We start from the raw sequence: 18937 nt of genomic DNA on the forward strand, positions 1-18937 counted from the left end.
TGATGGCCTATTATTTAAGAACCGAACCAGGATTGCTGGAGATGCAGAAAAATGCATCACCGTGTGAAAACCGAACTCGCTTTCGATTGCCGTTTTTTGGTGGCGAAGTGTGTCTATCCAAAAGGAGTCGCAAGCGTCGGCGGAGAAAAGTACCGGAAAACGCCATTTTCTTGTGACGGCACACCGCGGGCAGGTTGGTCGAATACGAAATAACACGAATTAATGCCGCGTGTGCGTGCACTAAAAACAATCGACAACGACACACACGGAGTGCGGCAACAATGTGTTGTGCAAACGATCGGTGGGCCGCTGGCTGGGAAAACTCTGGCCGCGCTCTGGTGCGGATCATCCGCCGTGCGCGGTGCCACGATCGGGTCTCGGCCGGCAGGAGTTGCCTGCCACCACGCATCAACAGGCGGCGGGGCGGAGTGGTGCAAAATATGCAAACCCCGCGGCCCGCCGCCACAACACCCACTTCGCGCTTCGCGTGGGCTTTTTCCGCAAATTGCTTCCTTCTGCAGCAACGCCCCCACCCAACGGGGTGATTACGAAAATTTTCTGAATTTTCCTTAACAATGCTTCGGCGGCGGCGGCAGCGGCGGCCTCCTCCAGGTCGATCGGTCGTCGGAGCCCCAAAAGAAGTGTTTGCGAAGGCGCACCGGAGCCGGAAACCGACCCGCAGGGCAAATGCTCTCTCTCTCTCTCTCTGTCGGGCGCGGGGCGCTAATGGTTCCGAAGGCGGCGCAAAACACGATGGATGATGAGATGATATTTGAGGAAGTGTTGCCACTTTACGCTCTCTCTGGCGCAGCTATCGGCCACTTTTATTTGGGGAAAACATGATTCCGGAACTGTGGGAAGTGTGATTTTGAACATTCGAACATCTCCTCCGCAGCCCCAGGCTCTAGCTGCGATAGAGCGATACGAAAATCTTCGATTCGAACTCCTATCTCCTATTGGTTTTTTGCTTCTTGGTCCAGCGAGCGGCGCGAGACGAAAATATATGCTACATTGTACTGTTCCGGACCGCCTACCGGCACCGGGCGAATCGATGGCGATTGCGTCAACCCCGTCGGGTGGCTTTGGTGTTTTTTGCTTCCCTCGTTGTGCGGTTGGAATTGAATAAGAAAAAATGGCATGCAATCAACAATGACCACATCTCGCGACCGACCCCACAAAGGAACCGCGGAGCATAAAAGCGTGCACAGTGACCACAATTGAGCGAAATACGCTATCAATTGGCTTCTGGTAGCCACACACAGTTTTTTATGGCACCGAAGTTTCCGGAACTCGGCGTTTACTGACAGCATTTCACACCGGCGCCTAATGATAGGTCGGTGTTTGTAGAAACTGTAGCCTGACACGTCCCCACGTCGAACAGGTGTTCGTTTAGCACAATCAGATTTCTGTTGGCCTCGTACCGGACAACCAGAGCCCCATCGAGTGGCGAAAAAGCGGACAGAATTGTTGTATGGCCTAACATCCAGCAGAGAAGCTCACCTATAATGGCTTTTGTTGCAAATGATCAGGAGTTTTAGAACAATCACTACTTTGTTATAAAATTTTGGAATTTTATTTTAAAAACGTACCAAGCCAAGGTGCCTTGCTAAGTGCGGCCAGAATGTTCCGAGATCACCGCTAATCGGTTGGGAGTCGGTAACGATGACATTTTGAAAGGTTATTCTTATTTCTTATAAACCACCTTCTGACATACCATCGTTTAGAAGTCCGCCTAGGCTTTTCACGATGGGGTGAGTCTGCCTGATACTTCCGAGTCAATAAAGCGGGATTCGAGCGAGGTCAAATCGCAGGATCTTAGTGGAGCCAGATTACGTCGAAAGGCTTAAATATTTTGATGCACAACTCTGTAAACATTTTGAGCTGTGACTCCAGTGGAACAGTTTGTCCCTATGAACGGCCTAAACAAACTGTTCGTCGTTCACCATTCTCATGACATGACCAACCCACCGGAGCCTGACGAGACGTACACACGCCGCACAATCGATACGGTACGTATCGAGCCTCTTCCTTTCGGGCGCTTTGCAGTTCGAGAACCCGCAATCGACATGCGAACCTGGGAAATATTTTACTTAGTCGTGTACTTTTGCTTACGAGGGGCAGTTGAAGGTGTCCTTTCCAAAAGGGCCACAAATGTCAATAAAAATACTTCCCAACCCGCAAATGAAGACACCATTTCGCAGAGCATAGATCGGGAACAACAATCTACTCGTTGAGCGGTCGCTGAAGAAAGGCTACACCAACCGGGCGGCCAAAGCCGGTTTTCCAGTGCCGGTTACTCAAGAAAACTGCGCCTCCCCACGATCGGCCCTCGCGGTTCCCGAGGCCTCTCCTCCCGACACGAGGCCGCAGGGGCTCAGTGACGCTCGTTAAGCACCACCACCTAAGAACACAAAACCTGACCCTGTGCCGGCTGCCCAGCCCAGCCCAACCCTCACCCAGATAGTCACCCAACCCGAAAGAGAATGTCGTTTATCTCGCGTCACCGTGGTGTGTGCAGCACCCTGAATCCCGTAAGCCTCCCCGAAAATTCCCGGCTATGCTGCCCGTGAGAGAACCCTTCTACGTGTGTGTGTGTGCGTGGAGCAGCATAATTGCGCCGGGTCAGTGGTCCGTGGAACTGGAACTGGTCGTGCGGCCACAGAGAGAGAGAGAGAGAGAGAGAGAGAGAGAGGCACGGGGCGAAGAAAGCGCGAAGTAAAAGGCAAAAATCGGCTGCAAATGAAGAAGAAGGTCACCTTCAGCCAGGTTGGCCTAACGGGAAAGAACTGCTACGATTTTATTACGACAACACGGCTCTATGTGGATGTGTGCGGACGATCATATTTAGTGTGCTCTCTCGCTCTCTCTTCTTCTCTCGGTCTTGACGCGTTAACGATGCGGGAAAAAGGTGAAGCTAAACCGGGTGGAAAGTGTTCGGAAAGAAGTCAAGAAAAAGGAAAATGTCGAAAGGAACACACTGTAGAGGTGGAAACGAGACAGAAGAGTGTAGAAAGAGGAGATGCTGACGTCGACAACCCGTTGTGCGTGCGTATGTGTGTCTCTGTTGGCCGGGATTTAGCCCGTACCCCCAGAAGATTGCGCAGCAGCAGCACCAGATGGGCAGCCACGGATGGGGCCAATTAATCGATCCCGATCTTGAAGCCCCCGTCGGGAGAGCTCACCGAGGCTCACCGACCCATCGAGCCCCATCCCGGGGTTTAGTAATGAAGCCGCTAAATGAGGTGCATCGTCTGGTGAAGAAGCATAGCCCGACTCTCGACACTTTGTACGTCACTCGATTCATGAGGGCCGATTCCATTACGCTTTTGAGGGCCTTTCTCTTGAGTCGAGTTGCGTTGTTCTAACTGTTTCTACTTTCTTTTCTTGCGCACAAGACGGCGCACGGTAGAGCCTGTGGCCGTCAGTTGATGAAAGTCAGTGCGCGCGGCAGCTAAGAATGTTGTAACGTGATCTTCTTCAACCGGCGCCGATCTTCCCGTGCCTTCTCCGGTCGCCTGGTTTACTTTCTCTTGGCCTATAATAACGCGTGGCGCGTGGCGACCATCTCTAACCGCGGCCCCATGCCGGGAGGAACGTTCCAGTTTTGACCCAATTTTCGGTTGAACCTCAAGACGAGCCGAGGCAAACAGGCGAGGTGTTGTTTACAGTGCGAGCCACGCATTGGAGTTCCTCTGAGTCCGCTCCGTGTTCCGTGTTCATATCCGTCACGTCGGGCAAATAAAACATCCAGCCCACTGCCGGAAAGTGACACAAAGTGGTTCATATTGGGCAGCAGGTGCTTTGGACGATGATAAATCACTGACGAAACGTGTGCTCCTCCCGCGTGGGGACAAAACTCAAATTAAATTCGCCAGGACCGTAGACAGGAGCAAAAAAGCGAATTGCTGCTGACAAATGCCAGCTCCGGTTAAAAAAACCAAAACAAAAAGTGTTACACATTCCAGGAAGCTGGTCAGCTGACGGCCACCAGTTACTACGGGTGGTGAACCGTGACCGGGTTTATTACGCCGTGCTCTACCGTGGCCCACTGGAGGGAGCATGGCGAACAACATGGCGTGGCCGGGAGGTCCATTCGCGTGCCGCCATTTTCTCCATTCCATTGGCTCTGATGCCCGATTGAATGGCAATCGTTTATCATCGAAGCAATGTTTGTCTTTGTAGCTGTTGGCTGATTTAAATCACTCCGAGCGGGAATAAGAAAGCTGATTGCAGTGCGTTATTTGATCGTATGTTGTAATTTAACAATTAGCTTAATTTAACAGGTTTCATACTCTAATGTAACATGTTTTCATACTCTAAGAAAAGTTTGCCTAATTTGGAAGGAACTTAAGTGTTACCTCTAATTGGTGGCGTCATTTGGAGAGGTTTTTGGCTGTAGTAGTTCCACTTTACTTATTGTGTCTTATTGTATTGTGTTGTTCCTGGTTCAATCTTGAGCTTCAAGATTTTGATATTGGGAATTGGTAATTTGTTCTTCAATTATTGTTCAATTTTGAATTTCTTATCGAAAAGGGGTGCAAGGTACTAAATATATTTTTACATTCCACATTGCATTATTGTTAGTCCGTTGATCCGAAGTGTACGATTTCGACCAGGAGTATTTCAACGTTATTTATTTATTACTACGTGAGTGTTCGATTTAATTTTTTTTTGTTTTGACAGTACTTTGGACATGTTTCAACTCTTTATTATAAGAACAGCGGGACACCAGCAATTAGGTTTAAATGGCTTTCGAGCCGACTGGTGTTACCTTTCCAATATGTCTTCTCAAGCTCAATCCTCCATAAAAAGGCAACCAACCAATTGGTAGTGGCACTAAGTGCGATAAATAAATGGCGAATTGTGTGTTAGGTGGTGGTGCTCGTCAAGCAAATTGCAATTGAAATTTAACATTCACCTGCAGCAATGGCGCGAGGGCCACCAAAAAAAGGCCCAGGGCGGAAGCTCCGGATCGAAACCCCAGGCAAAAACAGCATGTGTTGTTACCGACGGGTGATGCAAGCCGCGTGTGGTGCGGCAAGAGGAAAACATTATTTTGTGGCAAATACCCGGCATATGCGGTACGCGCTAGGTCGGCCGGTGCAAATACACTGTTAATTTATATCACACCGGCCCAACCCGGCGGCGGCCCACTGGCGGCCAGCGGACTTACATAAATTAATCGGAGCTTAATTTGATTAAAAGGCGTTTCGGTTCTTCACGGACCCGACGGCCACGAAATGCCTGCGTAAGGCAGATGCGAACGGGAAACGGATTGATACCGGTTACTTTTATTTATTGCATCACGATTCGGAGTGCGATTTGGTAGGGCCCAAGCTTGGCCGGCAATTCGGTTTCGGTGTTGCACAAGTCCCGATAACGGACACGCCTTCAGTTCGATCGTTTGCTAATAGTGCCGCATTTCAAACCATTTGACCATTCTATCGTTTCACTACAAACAAATGGCTAATGCGTGCGTTGTTTTCTTATCGTTTCAGGTATGTTCAATGAGCTGCGCGTTGTTTGATGAATTTACGATAAAGTGCGAAGCTGAGTATGAATTTTGTTACCATTATTTAAAGGTTTTCTTCTTCATCGCCTCAACTGTAAATGATTTCTTCAAAATGAAGACACCCTTTGGAATGTTCTCAAACTCACCGACCGGCCAGAGTGTGCCATCAAAACCGTTAGAAAAATTCGTGCAGCGTGGCTCGGTCGGATGATGGAGAACTTTCTCGGTGCATTCGGTAGCATCCGTCACTGTCGGTTGCTGCTGCCGACGTTCGCTGCAGCAGCATAACTCACGGGCCACCAACCTCATCTCGGCGCGGGGTGACGGCTGGAATATGGATTACATTAATCATGTCCAGGTTTTATGACTTTGCGATGTACTTTTTCACCGAACGATACACATCGTCCCGCAGCATGGAGTGCGATAGTCATCAGCACGTGCTACGTTGCCGCCTCAGGAGTCAGGCGGCATCAGCTAGAACGCCGGATGTGAGTCACTCTGTCCCGACTACCGAAAGGGTAACATATAAACATATTCGGATGCCAGACATTAGCCAGCGGGACCATTTGTGCAACTTTATGGAAATGACGTAGAACTGCAATTTACGTCGTTCTGTTCGTCGTGGTCATTGAAATCGTTGTCAGACGGTAATCGTCTGCCCATGCCCCCGGGACACACTGCCACTGCTAATGATGATGATGGGCTAAAAGTTTGAAGCAGTTAATGCTGCTTTCTGTGTCGCTTGAGTTGAGCAGAGGAACGGTGCCCGCCTTAAGGTCCGAAGTGTAGTTTTATGGCACACCAGACATTGTGCTCAAATAAATAACAATTCCTGCTCCTGTCTTATCGCACACAAACCATTGCCGGAATGTTTGATAACACAGCGCCCAGCGAGTCGGGCGAGGCATGTTGCCGGTCGGAAGGAGGAATATTTTTGCATACCATTATGTAGCAGCGGTGATGTATTCCGCCGTCCAAGTCATGCTTGACGCGTTTCTCTTTACACTCGCAGTGAGATACTATCAAAGTTTGGCGCTCGCCTTGTCGAGTGTTCCAAGTTCAAGCACAACCCGGCGCAAGGTCGAAGGTCGCTGTTTTTGGGGGGCATGTTGTAAGACCAACAAGACCAGCGCATGCAGCTCCCAGAGATGCGCTGTACCGTGAGAACGTCGATTTCATTTTTGGTGCAATTATATTTGCTTCTTTTTACCGGATCCGAGTTCCTCGGATGCGTCTTGCGTCGCGTGTGTTGCACAGATATCTGAGTGTTCCCAGAAAATGACTTTCAGCCGACGGCGGGTCAGAAGAACGACACCAGTCATCAGTCGCGCCCAGCCGAGATTAATGGTCTTTTCTCGTTCTCCGGAGTTTCTTTGTCATCGCCAGAGTTCTCACCCAAAATTTAAGCTTTTTTCAAGTAAAAATTGGAATATGATTTTTTCAACAAACTGCTGTCTCTTCCTACACACATTCAAAGGCATATCGAGGGGCCACTTCCATGTGCCACTAACGCCCCTGGCCAGACCCGTAACCGAACATTCGACAGCGACTCCCACGTGGTCCATTAAAAACAGGCATGACATCAGACAAGCCAAACGCAAGGTGGAACAGCGGTTTTCAGTGTCTCTTCGTCGCCACGGCCCCTCTGTGGCGCTGATTAGGTGTGGTGTCCCCCAGCCGCCGACACATTGGCTAAGGTCAAGTCCAACTCAAGCCATCCACCGACCGAACCGAAGAGTGGCCGTGATCATGTTTCCCGTACATGGCACTAGTAGAGAGGGCTTCATTTAACCACATTACGGCATGTCGAAGCTTGTGTCACTTCGATTCCGCCGATAAGCGGTGGAGGCGGAACCTGAAGCTGGTTCCCGGTTTGCGTGTTCCGAGATAGGTTTGAACTACCTTCAGTCATCGATGGTGTCCAGTGGTGCACGTTAGAAATACAGTTGCGCCCTCGTCCAGTGTCCTTAGGGTTGTCAGTACATGTTCGCTAAAGCAATGGCCCCATATAACTAATTGTAGACGTATGGCAAAGAAAGGTTTCATCGCTGCATGTTGTCGTCGAACCCCTCTGGTAACGATTGAGAAACAGCTGACCAGGCAAACTGGCCAGGCAATTGTATCATAAATCCCCATTACACGCGCATTGTGTAAGAGGGACACCCCGTTAAATAATATGATATGCTGCTGTCGGACATCGGCCAGTGCTGTCCGGGACATGCCGCGTGATGTCATCAGGCGCGGGCGCCTCTTCGGCGAATCGTGCGTCAATTCCCGAAGCATAGCATTACTGGGCAAATTGGATCACCGTCAACGATTTGTTGTGTCTACACCACTTTCCTCCAAGCAAGTGGAGCCGGGCTCCAATGTCGGACTCTCGGCATTCACGTCCAGCTTTCCACCGATTTTATTGTTTTACATAACCCACGGGGCGATGGTAGCCCAGAGCACACGTGTATTGGTTTTAAAAACGTTCCGAACTCTGTCACATGTTTGGTGAGCGAAACAGGGCTCCAGGCACTGCTGCTTTCAACCGGAGTGCCCGGACAACAGCGTCTCCCCGACGAGAGGAGCATCTCGTCAATTGCTGCCAATGGCTGACCCGGGGTAGAAAGTGCCCAACATGCGCATTATATGCGCCTGGACTGGGCTGGAAAGTAGATGACGGTCTGTGCGGGGCAATAAATCGTGTGTTTTACTCTGCCGTGCTGCGTGCTCGGTCATGCAAATCGCGCAGCGCGCTGTGCTGGGCGCGTAATTTGCGTGACGGACACAAAAATTGCTTCTTCTTCACGAAGCGCGCGTCCCAGCGTCATTCGGCCCGGCCTGGCCCGGAAATCTCAACGAGTTGTGTCTGCCCAATGTGCCCCCCGTCCGTTTATTGCCGACGACACGATGCTCACTGCACTGTGACAGCACGTTGTGCAGCGCGATGCAATTGGAACCAAAGGAAGCGAAAAGTGTAGCCCTTTTTCGGGGACGTTTGCATTTTGTTTACTTTTGTGTCGTTTTCTTCCGACCGACTGTCGGGAAACAAACACCAACCGTCGTTTCAATGTCGCGAGCGTGCATAATTTCCCCGTCCTCGTCGATGGCAACACTCTGGCTGTGAGGGGGGTTTCTTGGCACAAAGCCGTAGGAATTGTGCTTCTCGAAACGACAAACGAGCAGCCGCCTTTAGGAACCCGTACAACCGTGGCTACCCTGCTATGCTATGTAAATAGACACACACCGGTCGGCGGTGGTAACCGATCCGATGGCTGCACCGGACCGTGGAGTTTTGCTGATTCACGACCACACGGCTGCATATAGTATCGCTAAAAAATGAAGAAGAGAAGCGAAGTTCCGAAAGAGAGAGAGAAAGATTTACTATTGTCTCAAATAGCATGTTTGCTTGTGTCCTCTCTACGAGCCACTAATTGGCTGGGTCCACAGTGGCGACCCCGGTGTAGATTTACAAATTCTACAACTCCCTGCAGAGGGTATTTTATTTGTTTGGGCAATGCAAGCAAAAGCTGCTTGTCTAAACGGTTTTTACGGTGGTCCATAGGTTGTTGGATCTATGGCCACATAAGACAGAACTGGCGATGTTAGACAGAGCTGTTGCAAGAGCAAGACCGCTTGACGAGAAAAGATTGTTTCCGAAGCCATTACTGCCTACAATAAGTTTCCTTAAATCGCAATGATCTAAAAACTGTCAAACATAAATGGTTCAAAGTTTATTTTTCATGATTTCATACCTTTTATGTTTCAAATTGCAGTATTAAGCTTAAGAAATGCGCGACGTAGAATCCACAAAATCGATTCGTCAGTTTGCTTAGTTCTTAAGCTTGTACGATGGGAAAAATTTCGCAGTGTCGTCCAATAATCAACGCAAAACGTTTAATTTTCACATATGTGACTGATGGTGCTCACATGGAAATCATTCAAAATATTTAACAAAACTGGGACAGAAATCGATAAAATAATCAAAGTAGAAACGGCAACTGGATAGACAGAACGAATATGTGAACTTGCAATGTTGTTGTAGCTGTTCAATTGTTTTACTGACAATGGCTGCTCGTAACGCACAAAAAATATATAAAACGTAGATAAAAATGTCGATAGTTTCGGATATTATCAACAAGACTCTTAAATTATAAACAACTGTGTGTTGTAAGAAAAGCAAAAGAGCGTCGAATCGAGAACAGACCACGATGGGAAACCCCATTTAACCCTCCCTAATAGAACCTCCTGGTCGCTCGTGTGCTGCCAGGTGTGCTCAATCGCGTAAAGTCCATGTCAATTTGTTGCTCAACCGGCGCAAGGACGTTGTCGCTTGCCTCGGTATCGAGCCTCGAGCCAATAAACATTTCTTCGGTGGCCTATCTTTGTCGTGCACTATTTGGCTAAGTGCATTGCGACTATTCCGAGACGCTGCTGGAGTCTCTCCACACTGCACTCAACTAGGCGGCGAGGTGGGCTGGCTGCCATTGGGCAACAAGTCCCGCACAGAACCGCACGTCGTCCCGTTTGGGCACCACCTGGGCGCACCGACCGAGAGAATGAATGGATATGACTCACTTGGCGGCGCGTCAGCTGAATCAATAGTGGCAGCCCTGAGCCCCCACTCACGGTCGACGGTTGGTTATGGGGCGGTGCGGCCCACACGGCAGCCCCAGTCTAATGCACTTTTCGTGGTAATGCAACACGTAATGCAATTTCTTTTTCCCTTTTTCATTCACGCCCGCTGCGCCGCTTCCTCTTCCTTCTCTGCTAACAATCGACACTCCGACACCCCGTAATTGTGTGGAGGTTAGGTGCCGGCCCACCATTGGCTTTGACTACGTCGATTTCGTCGTTGCGTCGCCGACGTCGTCGTCGTGGTCCACATTAGTTTTCCATTGGTTTTTCTGCTCCGCCTCGGTGTTTCTCTTCAACACTTTGCACAGGAGCGGCCCGTAACACAGGAGGGCCCCCGTGAAGAAAATGCTTCGCCGGGGGTGGTGCTTTTTATAGGTTTCTTAATCAAACCAAACGTGAAGTTATGCTGTGCAAGAACCGACAAAAGGTTGTCGGAGGGTGGTGGCGCCCAGCCCGGTGGGTGTTTTTCTTCCCCACCGAGGCGCGCCCCATTGTCGTCAGACGTGTTGAGGGAAGCCCTCCCTACCATACACCCTGCCGGGAGTGGAAATCGAACACATCCGCCAACGGTTCGAACCGCGAGCAGGTGTCTCCGCACGACAAGCGCCCGACAATGGCCGTGAAAGAAAGGTGAAGAAATGGAACCAGATAAGGTAATCGGCCAATGATGGCCGAGAGTAGTAGAAGCTAATTTTTTTGCCAATTGTGAACCTACGAATGATAGGTTCTGCGATTGGCACGTGCTAGCTGCAAACTGGAGGGCTAAATGTTTCGATCGGTCACCCATAAACAGGTGGACCCCCCGCAATTCGTCGTGTCCAATTAGGCGCGAAAGTGTGCGTGTCCGTATATGGCGGCTGGAAAATTGTTATTCGCCGGGTGCGATTTCAAAGCGCCCTTTTACGATCCGATCCGAGCTACTTTCGATTTCCGACGGAGTATTTTATCGTCTTGTTGCGCACACCATTTTGTTTCTTGTTGGTGCCCTACACCAATCTAATCCGATCCGTTAGCTCCGTCGACCAGGGTGTCGTTGCTTCTTGAGGGTTTTGTTATTGCTTCAATGTTTACTGTGCAAAGGAATAAGCATATTCCGGCAGCACGCGATAAGCCGTACCCCTGTGGTTCAGAACCCGTTTAGGACCCGTTGGAACTAGGTTTCTCTGGGACAACTATGTGGGCCAAACGTTGGCCTCTAAAGATTTATGACAAAGATTTACACTTTAAAGACAAGATCCTCTTTCGATAGCGGCTTTGCTCCCCAGCAAGCTCTGGGGCGATCTCAAAAGTATTATTTGCTCGAAAGCTTGTATCATCATTTCCCCAGTGTTGCTCCTGAACTTATTCGCAAATTCGCAAATCTCTCCAAATATTGGCCAGCAAGGGGCAAATCCCTTCTATTTGATGTGCGCCTATTTGGGTGCGATACTTCACATTGGTGCGCTAGCGAACAAGAGGCTGGTAGCTGGCTCCCACTGAAAGACTCGAGACTCGAGCGAGAGCCATAATGATGAGGCCCAGAAGAAAACCCGAAGAAAGTAGGTGCGCAAGAAAGCCGCCGAGAAAGCAACCGCCGACGAGGGCGGCTGAAGAAGCACGGCCAAAAACAAACCCGAAGAGGAGTATGCCATAAATGTTATAATAACTGGATTATGTGCCCAATTCATATGCGAAGTATAAATTCGTATAATCGGCCCACCTAATTGTGGAACAAGAATCAACAAACCCGATCGGATTTTCCGTGTGGCCCATGTTGTGGCCGTGATCGGGGCCAGCAGCACATCGAGAAGTGTTCTGCGGTTATTTGCTCTTCTTCGCTCCCTCGCGATGATGCCATCACGATCGACCCCCGCGTTCATTTTGTTCTAAAACGTTTTTAATTGACGCTGTTCCGTTTTCCGTAAAACCGAGTCCGCCGTAAGACTAAGCCCCAGCCCAGCCAGTCTGCACCGGTTTTCCTTCGGTACCGGCCTTGCGGTACCGTGTTACGGTAAAATACAGCCGAGAAATGGAAGAGTTTTCCATAACTTGCCAAATCGGTGCTGCCTTTCTGCTACTCGGAGTGGTGACCTCAACTTTTGGGTTTGCGGCCAAAATTTGTAAGTCTATCATTAGGCACCCCATCCGGATCCGGCACTGTCACACCGGAGTCAGCTCTTGTTGGTGCCTACCGTAATGTGAGAATGGAAAGGATGGTAAATTTTAAAAGTGCTCGTTCGGTGCCACCTGTTCATCGCATTGCAAAGTCATTCTGATTCATAAGAAATTGGGATCAACAGAAGATGTCGATTGCTAGAGTTTTTAGCCAATAAGAACCAACACTTTTATGAGAGAGCTATTATGAAGCTACCTTTGGCAAAAAAATTATGCAACAAAAAGGTTGGTTTAGAATTTCACACATTGGACATAGATTTCTTTTTCCCTAACCTAATATAAATTTTGTTTTAATATGTAAATAAATTTACGTGTAATAAAAGCACGTTTCGGAAGTGCTTGCAGAACTTTTTTTCCCCCCGGAACTTTGAAATCGACTTTCTGATTCTCCAAAACGTGTTCGTAAATGACGTATCCGTTTGTATCCGGCACGAGCACGTGCCGCGTGTCGGCGAACCGTGCGTGGTCTAGTTAATGGTGAGCAAATACAGAGAAATGGCCATAAGAATAGCCGACACTTTATGTTTGGCCATCACTTCAAACACTCGCGTGGAACTGACAACTGGCCCCAAGACCCAAGAGGGGGCCGTAGCTAATGTTTTGATAGCTAATAATGATGGCGGCCACAACACGGTGTTGTTGCCTCTGTGTGACCCGCTTTTCCACTGCACCGCTCCACTCCGGGCCTCCCCACATTTCCGGCGTCCGAGAGTGGGTTGCTGAAAAAAGCGGTTTGGTTGCCTAATCCTAGCGTTTGGACGGTCCGGAGCGTGCGTGCGTGCGGAAGTGCCGACCGTCCGCGTGGCAATCGGAACATTATTGGACCAGCAACAACGGCGTGCATTGTGTGGGGGGCCTAGGGGCACACACAGGCACACGGGCGGCCCACACTTTCCCCCTCGTGGCGCACACCAACAATAAACAGAGAATTTGTTGCCGTCCGCTTCCGCGACGAGTGTGTTTGAACTCTGCTGCCGCTCGCCACAGTTTTTCTGATCGAGCTTGATTTAATGGTGCAGTGCGGTGCAGGGGGTAGTGCTCCACCCCCGGAGGGGGGTGGCCCAGCGAGTGCCAGCACGCAGGGTGTTGTTATAATTTTTACTTTTCGCGACCCACATTCCGATGCGCGGTCCCTCGCACAACAAACTCGACTTCCTTCAGGGGTTTTTTTTTTGTTTTCACTACCCGCAAGGGCCATCCGCCATAACGTTCCCCCAGGTCCCCGGGAGGGCGATCGGAACAGTAGCCGTGGCGTTGCGAGGGATGACCAATTGAGCGGTGCGCTGGTGGCAATAAATATTAGAAATTGAAATGGAAATCTCGCGTGGTGCGAGTGGATTTTTTTTGCGGATTTGTTGCCGACAGCGGTTCGGAACAACTGTTGGTTTGAATAATATGTTTCAGCAATGTAAGAAAGTTTCCGTCCACATACACTTACTGGCCTTTCTTCATTATCGTTTCTTTTGCAGTTCAAAATCCAATTCGATGATTCGCTAACCTCGACGTACGAGTATCCTTCCGAGACGTCCCTGCTGGAAACGAACGGTTTCGACGACGCCGACAGCGGCAGCGGCCCGGACAACTTCGGTGGTGCCGCCACGGATAGCGGACTCCTTTCGCACACCAACAAACTCCTTTCATCGGTGCCACTCGGTAAGTTCGGCTAGACGCGAGCGCCCGCGCATGGACCCCACCTTTGGGTCCTGGCCGCGGCCTGTCCCCCCCCATTTTCCTGGATCGCTTTTCACCCGACTGACCCGACCAAAAAGCACCCACAACCTCCCCCCACCCAGCGTTGCGTGGAACCTACCCGCAGCAGTGCACAGTTGAACCTGCCGTAAAACCGAAAATTGTTTTTCTCTTCCCATCTTGTGCGCTACCAACCGACCATCCCGTCCCCGCGTCCCGGTCCATCCCGTGTCCCGTGTCCTGTTCGTAGGCTTCAATTTGGCCAATCGCACGCTCGTACACACCCTGAGCTCCTCCACCAAATACGATATCCTGTAAAACGCGCCCGAGTGCCACGCGCGTCTGTAACGCACCCGCCAATCAACTTCCAATCATTTCGTTTTCGCTGCTAACGGCCGCACGCTGCTCGCGCCTGCTCGCCCTGCTCCTTCTTTCTCTCTGTGGGTGTGTGTGTGTGTGGGCGTTTTGTCACTGTATTTGCGTCGTACGTGTGCGCACGCAACAACACGCCTCTAGTAGACACACACTCCGGGATAGCTTCGTGAGATTCGGTAAGCACCTCTAGTGGCGCAAAAGCCACCCTTTTATTACCTATCATCCTCTTATTCCTCCTTTTTTGTTTCGTGTTTCATTCCATTCGTAAACAAACCCCACGACCCTAGGTCCCTTTGAAGGGGCATCCCAGAATGTGTGCCTGGCCGCACGATCAATTCCGGGGTAACTAGAAAGGGGTACTGCTTCAAATAGTCGCCCCCGGCAGGCAACGGTTCTATTTGTACGACGCGTCGTACTTCCGGCTCCGGAACACACGCCTGCCCTCCGATAAGACACAGGCAGGCAGACGTAAGACGTAAACATTGGGGCACGTTTGGTGCGCACAACATAAACAGAACACACCGTCTGGTAGATATCGGAAACCATTGATGTTGTTGGGGGCCTGAGACACACGTGCAGTTGCAGTTGGAATTGTTTTGACTCGAATGCACTTTAGGTAACGCGTTCCTTAGTCCACATCGTCCCAGAGGGCCATAACTGGTTCCCGGTGGTGGGCCACCTACGGCCCTAAAATCGACATTATTCGAACCGGGGTTACACGAGGGTGGGCCGATAGGTTCTTGACTTTCTAAATTTCGTAATAGGAAATTGATTTCTTAACAGGAAAGGCAACATTCCTCCTTTGCATATCTCCTGATGGAGTCACTTGAAACTCCTGTCAAAATTTGCGCAAGCTTTTAATATAGTAGCAATGCCAGCTTTGATGGATTGTTGTGGAGTGAATGGAGCATTACTTTTTATGGAAAGCATCACTTAAAACCAAAACCACGCTCGATAAATGCTGTGGGATTTTTTACCAACAAATGTGCCGTCGCCGTTGAAACTGAAGAAGGTTTAAATGAGAATGGTAAAACGAACCCAAATTGCTCTGTTCTTCACACTTTCGTTCAGCTGGAGTCCAGGCAGTTTGCTGTGTCTTCCGTGAGTTGTAGCAACCTTAGCCTGTGTTATGACAATCCAGAATGTTGTGGTTGACGTTGTGCTGCAACGAGATCTAATACTTTCTTAAATGGTTTCAATTCGATATTCGTCTAGGTCATCAAGAAACAGCTGTGACCGTCAAGATGCGGGTGTCGCATTTGCTCTCACAATCGACTATCAACGCGTGAAAACGCGTCCTTTTCCTCTGGCGAACCTTCAGCGGTTGCTACGGCAACGCTCCCTTTATTTTTTTCCATTCTTATGAAGAAATGGCTTGGCGGAACGGAATTGGATGCCAACAACAAAATCTTCTAACAAAGCAAATACCAATCAAAACAACCCGCCACAGAAAAAAAGCAGAGAGTCGCACCAAACACCATTCGATTAACACCGAAGGGATGAGTTCGATCCACCCGGACGTATCCGTAAAGGCACAAGGCGAAGTTACACAATCTCACTGACCGAAGCAAACCAATTGACCACCCCAATCCCTTGCCAACGCCGCCAACGAGGTGTTCCAGTGCTGCTGCCGGAATGGCAGTTGCATCAGCAGCAACTGCAATTTGATCCGAAACTGTCCGATTGCGCACCGCAATCGGGTACCGGGCGATAACACTATAATAAAAAGACGGACATCATGCGGCCCTCGCAGAGAGAGAGAGAGAGAGAGAGTGAGGGAAGGGAAGCCGCCACGACCCCCGGACAATCGATGCAATTGCTACCGGTTGGTTATGCGCACGATGTCATAACGGGTATGGCCACTTCAAAAAAACAGCAAATTCCATGTTTTACCGGAGACCTAATCGACAGAATTATGTGCTTCCGCGCTAATGATGGCCAATTTCTGTCCTTCCACTTTTCGCCTAGTTTGCCTTCAGTGCTCTGCTTAATGCTGGGAATGAAATTAGTTCACACTTCTTCTTTTAATAAACTGCGCTTCGATCGATCGATGGAACGCTACGATGATGATCACTTACCACAAACTCTCTTCCTAGAGTGGCATTTTTGGCAAAGTGCAGCCTTACATTAGGAGGCTTTTAAAGAGCAGTATACTTTTTCGCAAAGATGCCCTCAGCGAGTCGGGTCAGTCAGCATGACTCCCAATCCTCGCGAAAACAGGGCTAATGAGCTGAGCAAAAGCTCGCCAAAGATGATTCAAGTGTGGACCGGCAACCCACCACCCAGTTTTGGCGGAGGCTTCCTATGTATTCTGGACCCGGTTCCACAAGCCCTAAGTCGTGCCGCGTGTGGTGCGGTGCTCAACTGCAAACGGGAAAAAACAGAAATGCAACTCAGTGTGGCCCCCAGGTGCGCCCGTTGGGATCAACGCCATCGACAGCAAATTAATCAGCCTTCATCAGACCACTTTGCCGTGTTGTTGGCCATCATCACCACTTATACGGAGTGAAACTTCCTCACTCTCTGTCTCCTTCTTTGATGGACCATTAGCTCTCTCCGCTGGCCAGGCCGACGAAGGAACTGGAGCCCCATGGCCATAGTTTGGTGCGAGCGAGATTTGCTTCAATTCTTGTGTCAATAAATATTTGTTTTGTGCTCAAATTTGAAGCGTTTGATTCAAATCTACGAAGCAAGTGGTGACTGCACGCGCAAAGTCAAGGATTCGCGCCCCGCCCAGTCGGAGCCCAATTGCCGTTTCTCACGTCGGTAATGATTCGTGTAGCCCTGTCGCCGCCGCCATCGTCGCGTGACTGACCGGCTAAAAAGGCTCAAATTGCACCGCGACAAGTTTCTCACTCGCGAGCTGCGCGCGGACACACACGCAACCACGCCACCGAGTCGCCTGGCGTCCCATGGACGGACGGAATTTTCTCCACTCGACGGCCGACGGCGCAAGGCCCGTCGAAAAATGCACCTCGCCGTCGCCGCCACCGCCGCCGCCGCCGCATGATGCTGCCGATGTTGGTTTTCCACACTCGCCGCGGATAGACTGCGAATCACGTGTGAGAGATGAACACAAGGCACAAGTGCGCGCGAGCCGAGCCCCCCAACGTGGTATTTTAATTGAGCTCGCCCAAGAGCGCGCCCGCGAACGAACGGATGTGTATGTTTCTCTCTCTATATCGGCCACTAATTTTCCAGCTCCGCTGAGGCGGCCTCCCGCCTCGATTTTCCCGAGGCACGCAAAGGAGAGCGCCGCAAAACCGGAGCGCTATTTGTATGTAAAGCTCCTTCTTCTTGGGCCTCCTAACGAGCGGTGTGCCGCCTCTGCCTCCGCCCGCAGCCAGAGAAAATGCAGTACACACAGTTTAAAGGAAAATAAATTAACCATCTATAAACACTCCGGTCTGGCTGTGAGGGCTGGGAAGCGCTCGGGAGTGGCGCGGGCGCGGCCGTGCTGGTGGTGGTGACCACAACTATCGCTTTCCACTGGCGCGAAGTGCGCGCAAAATTGTTCATCGCAATTGTGTTGAAGGGAAAATTGCACTTTCGTCACAGCGCGATGTGGCCGGCCAACGGCAGGAGACAGTTTCCGAGTGGCTCCGATGCTCTGAGTTTTACTTTTTTCTCTTTTGCAAGCGAAAAAAACTCAACATATTAGTCCGCCTCTCAGCTTAACGAAGGTTGTTTGAGATTTATTTAACTGGCTTCGATTTAACCCGAAGCGAATCGGGGCGTGTTGAGAGTTGATTGAATATCACATTAAAAAGTGTTTAACGATTGTTTATGGACGATTGTTGTAATGGTACTTTGTGATCTCTATGCAGGTTCTGTTTAATGTCCATTTACTGAAACATTGATCCTTCTCAACAGAACGGTACGAAAAGCTGTTAAGAACATTTGAGACGGTTGAGAAACGCATTTCGCTAGATTATTTTTCAAATGAAGGCAAGCCCTGTAAACGCCTCCAAAATGTCCAAATTATAACATGGATCGGCAGCACAAACTCTACCGGAGGTACTACTTCAATTCTGTAGAGTCCCGAACCCGATTAGTGAACCTACTTCCGACCGACAGTTCCACATTCTCTTATGACAACGTTCGCGGCGCGGATGACCGGGTGCCAATAAAAACCATTCCAAACTATTTACGAGCCATTTTCAAACCATTTTTACCGTTAAATTAACTGCTCCCGTCCGTCTGCTGGAACTGTTGGGTCGGCCGTTGGTTCAGTGGTTATCGAGACAAACGCCGGTCAACGGAAAAATTGACCCATTTTTTCCTATAAATCCCTGTACGCGGAATAATTTCGTTGCAATAAAAGCTCAACCATTTGCTTAACTCGCCGCGAGACAGACACAACAACACACTAATGAGAGAGCCCGGACGAAATGGGGTCAGCGAAATTGTTAACGCGATTAAGATTTACAAAGTCGTCGTCCCCTTCCCAAAAAAGGCTGTTCAATAAGCGTGTCGGACTGGACGCGGTCACTGAGGATTGCACAAGTTTTATTGATAAAAAGTACCGTCGTGTCCGAAGCGGGAATTGGCGCTCGCGATCCGTTTCCGCTCGAAATGTAGAGA

At 49.9% G+C, this 18937-nt stretch overlaps 1 protein-coding gene across 1 annotated transcript in view; it reads left to right on the forward strand.

Moving 5' to 3' along the window:
- Positions 1 to 18937, forward strand: part of LOC131207291 (uncharacterized) — a 47491-nt gene that overhangs the window by 24460 nt on the left and 4094 nt on the right. Inside the window, exon 4 of the mRNA XM_058199903.1 lies at positions 13759 to 13942. Within this exon, the coding sequence (XP_058055886.1) occupies positions 13759 to 13942 (184 nt within the window). The remainder of the gene's footprint in view (positions 1 to 13758; positions 13943 to 18937) is intronic.

Source organism: Anopheles bellator, chromosome 2 (genome assembly GCF_943735745.2).
Source record: "Anopheles bellator chromosome 2, idAnoBellAS_SP24_06.2, whole genome shotgun sequence".
Lineage (NCBI taxonomy): Eukaryota > Metazoa > Arthropoda > Insecta > Diptera > Culicidae > Anopheles > Anopheles bellator.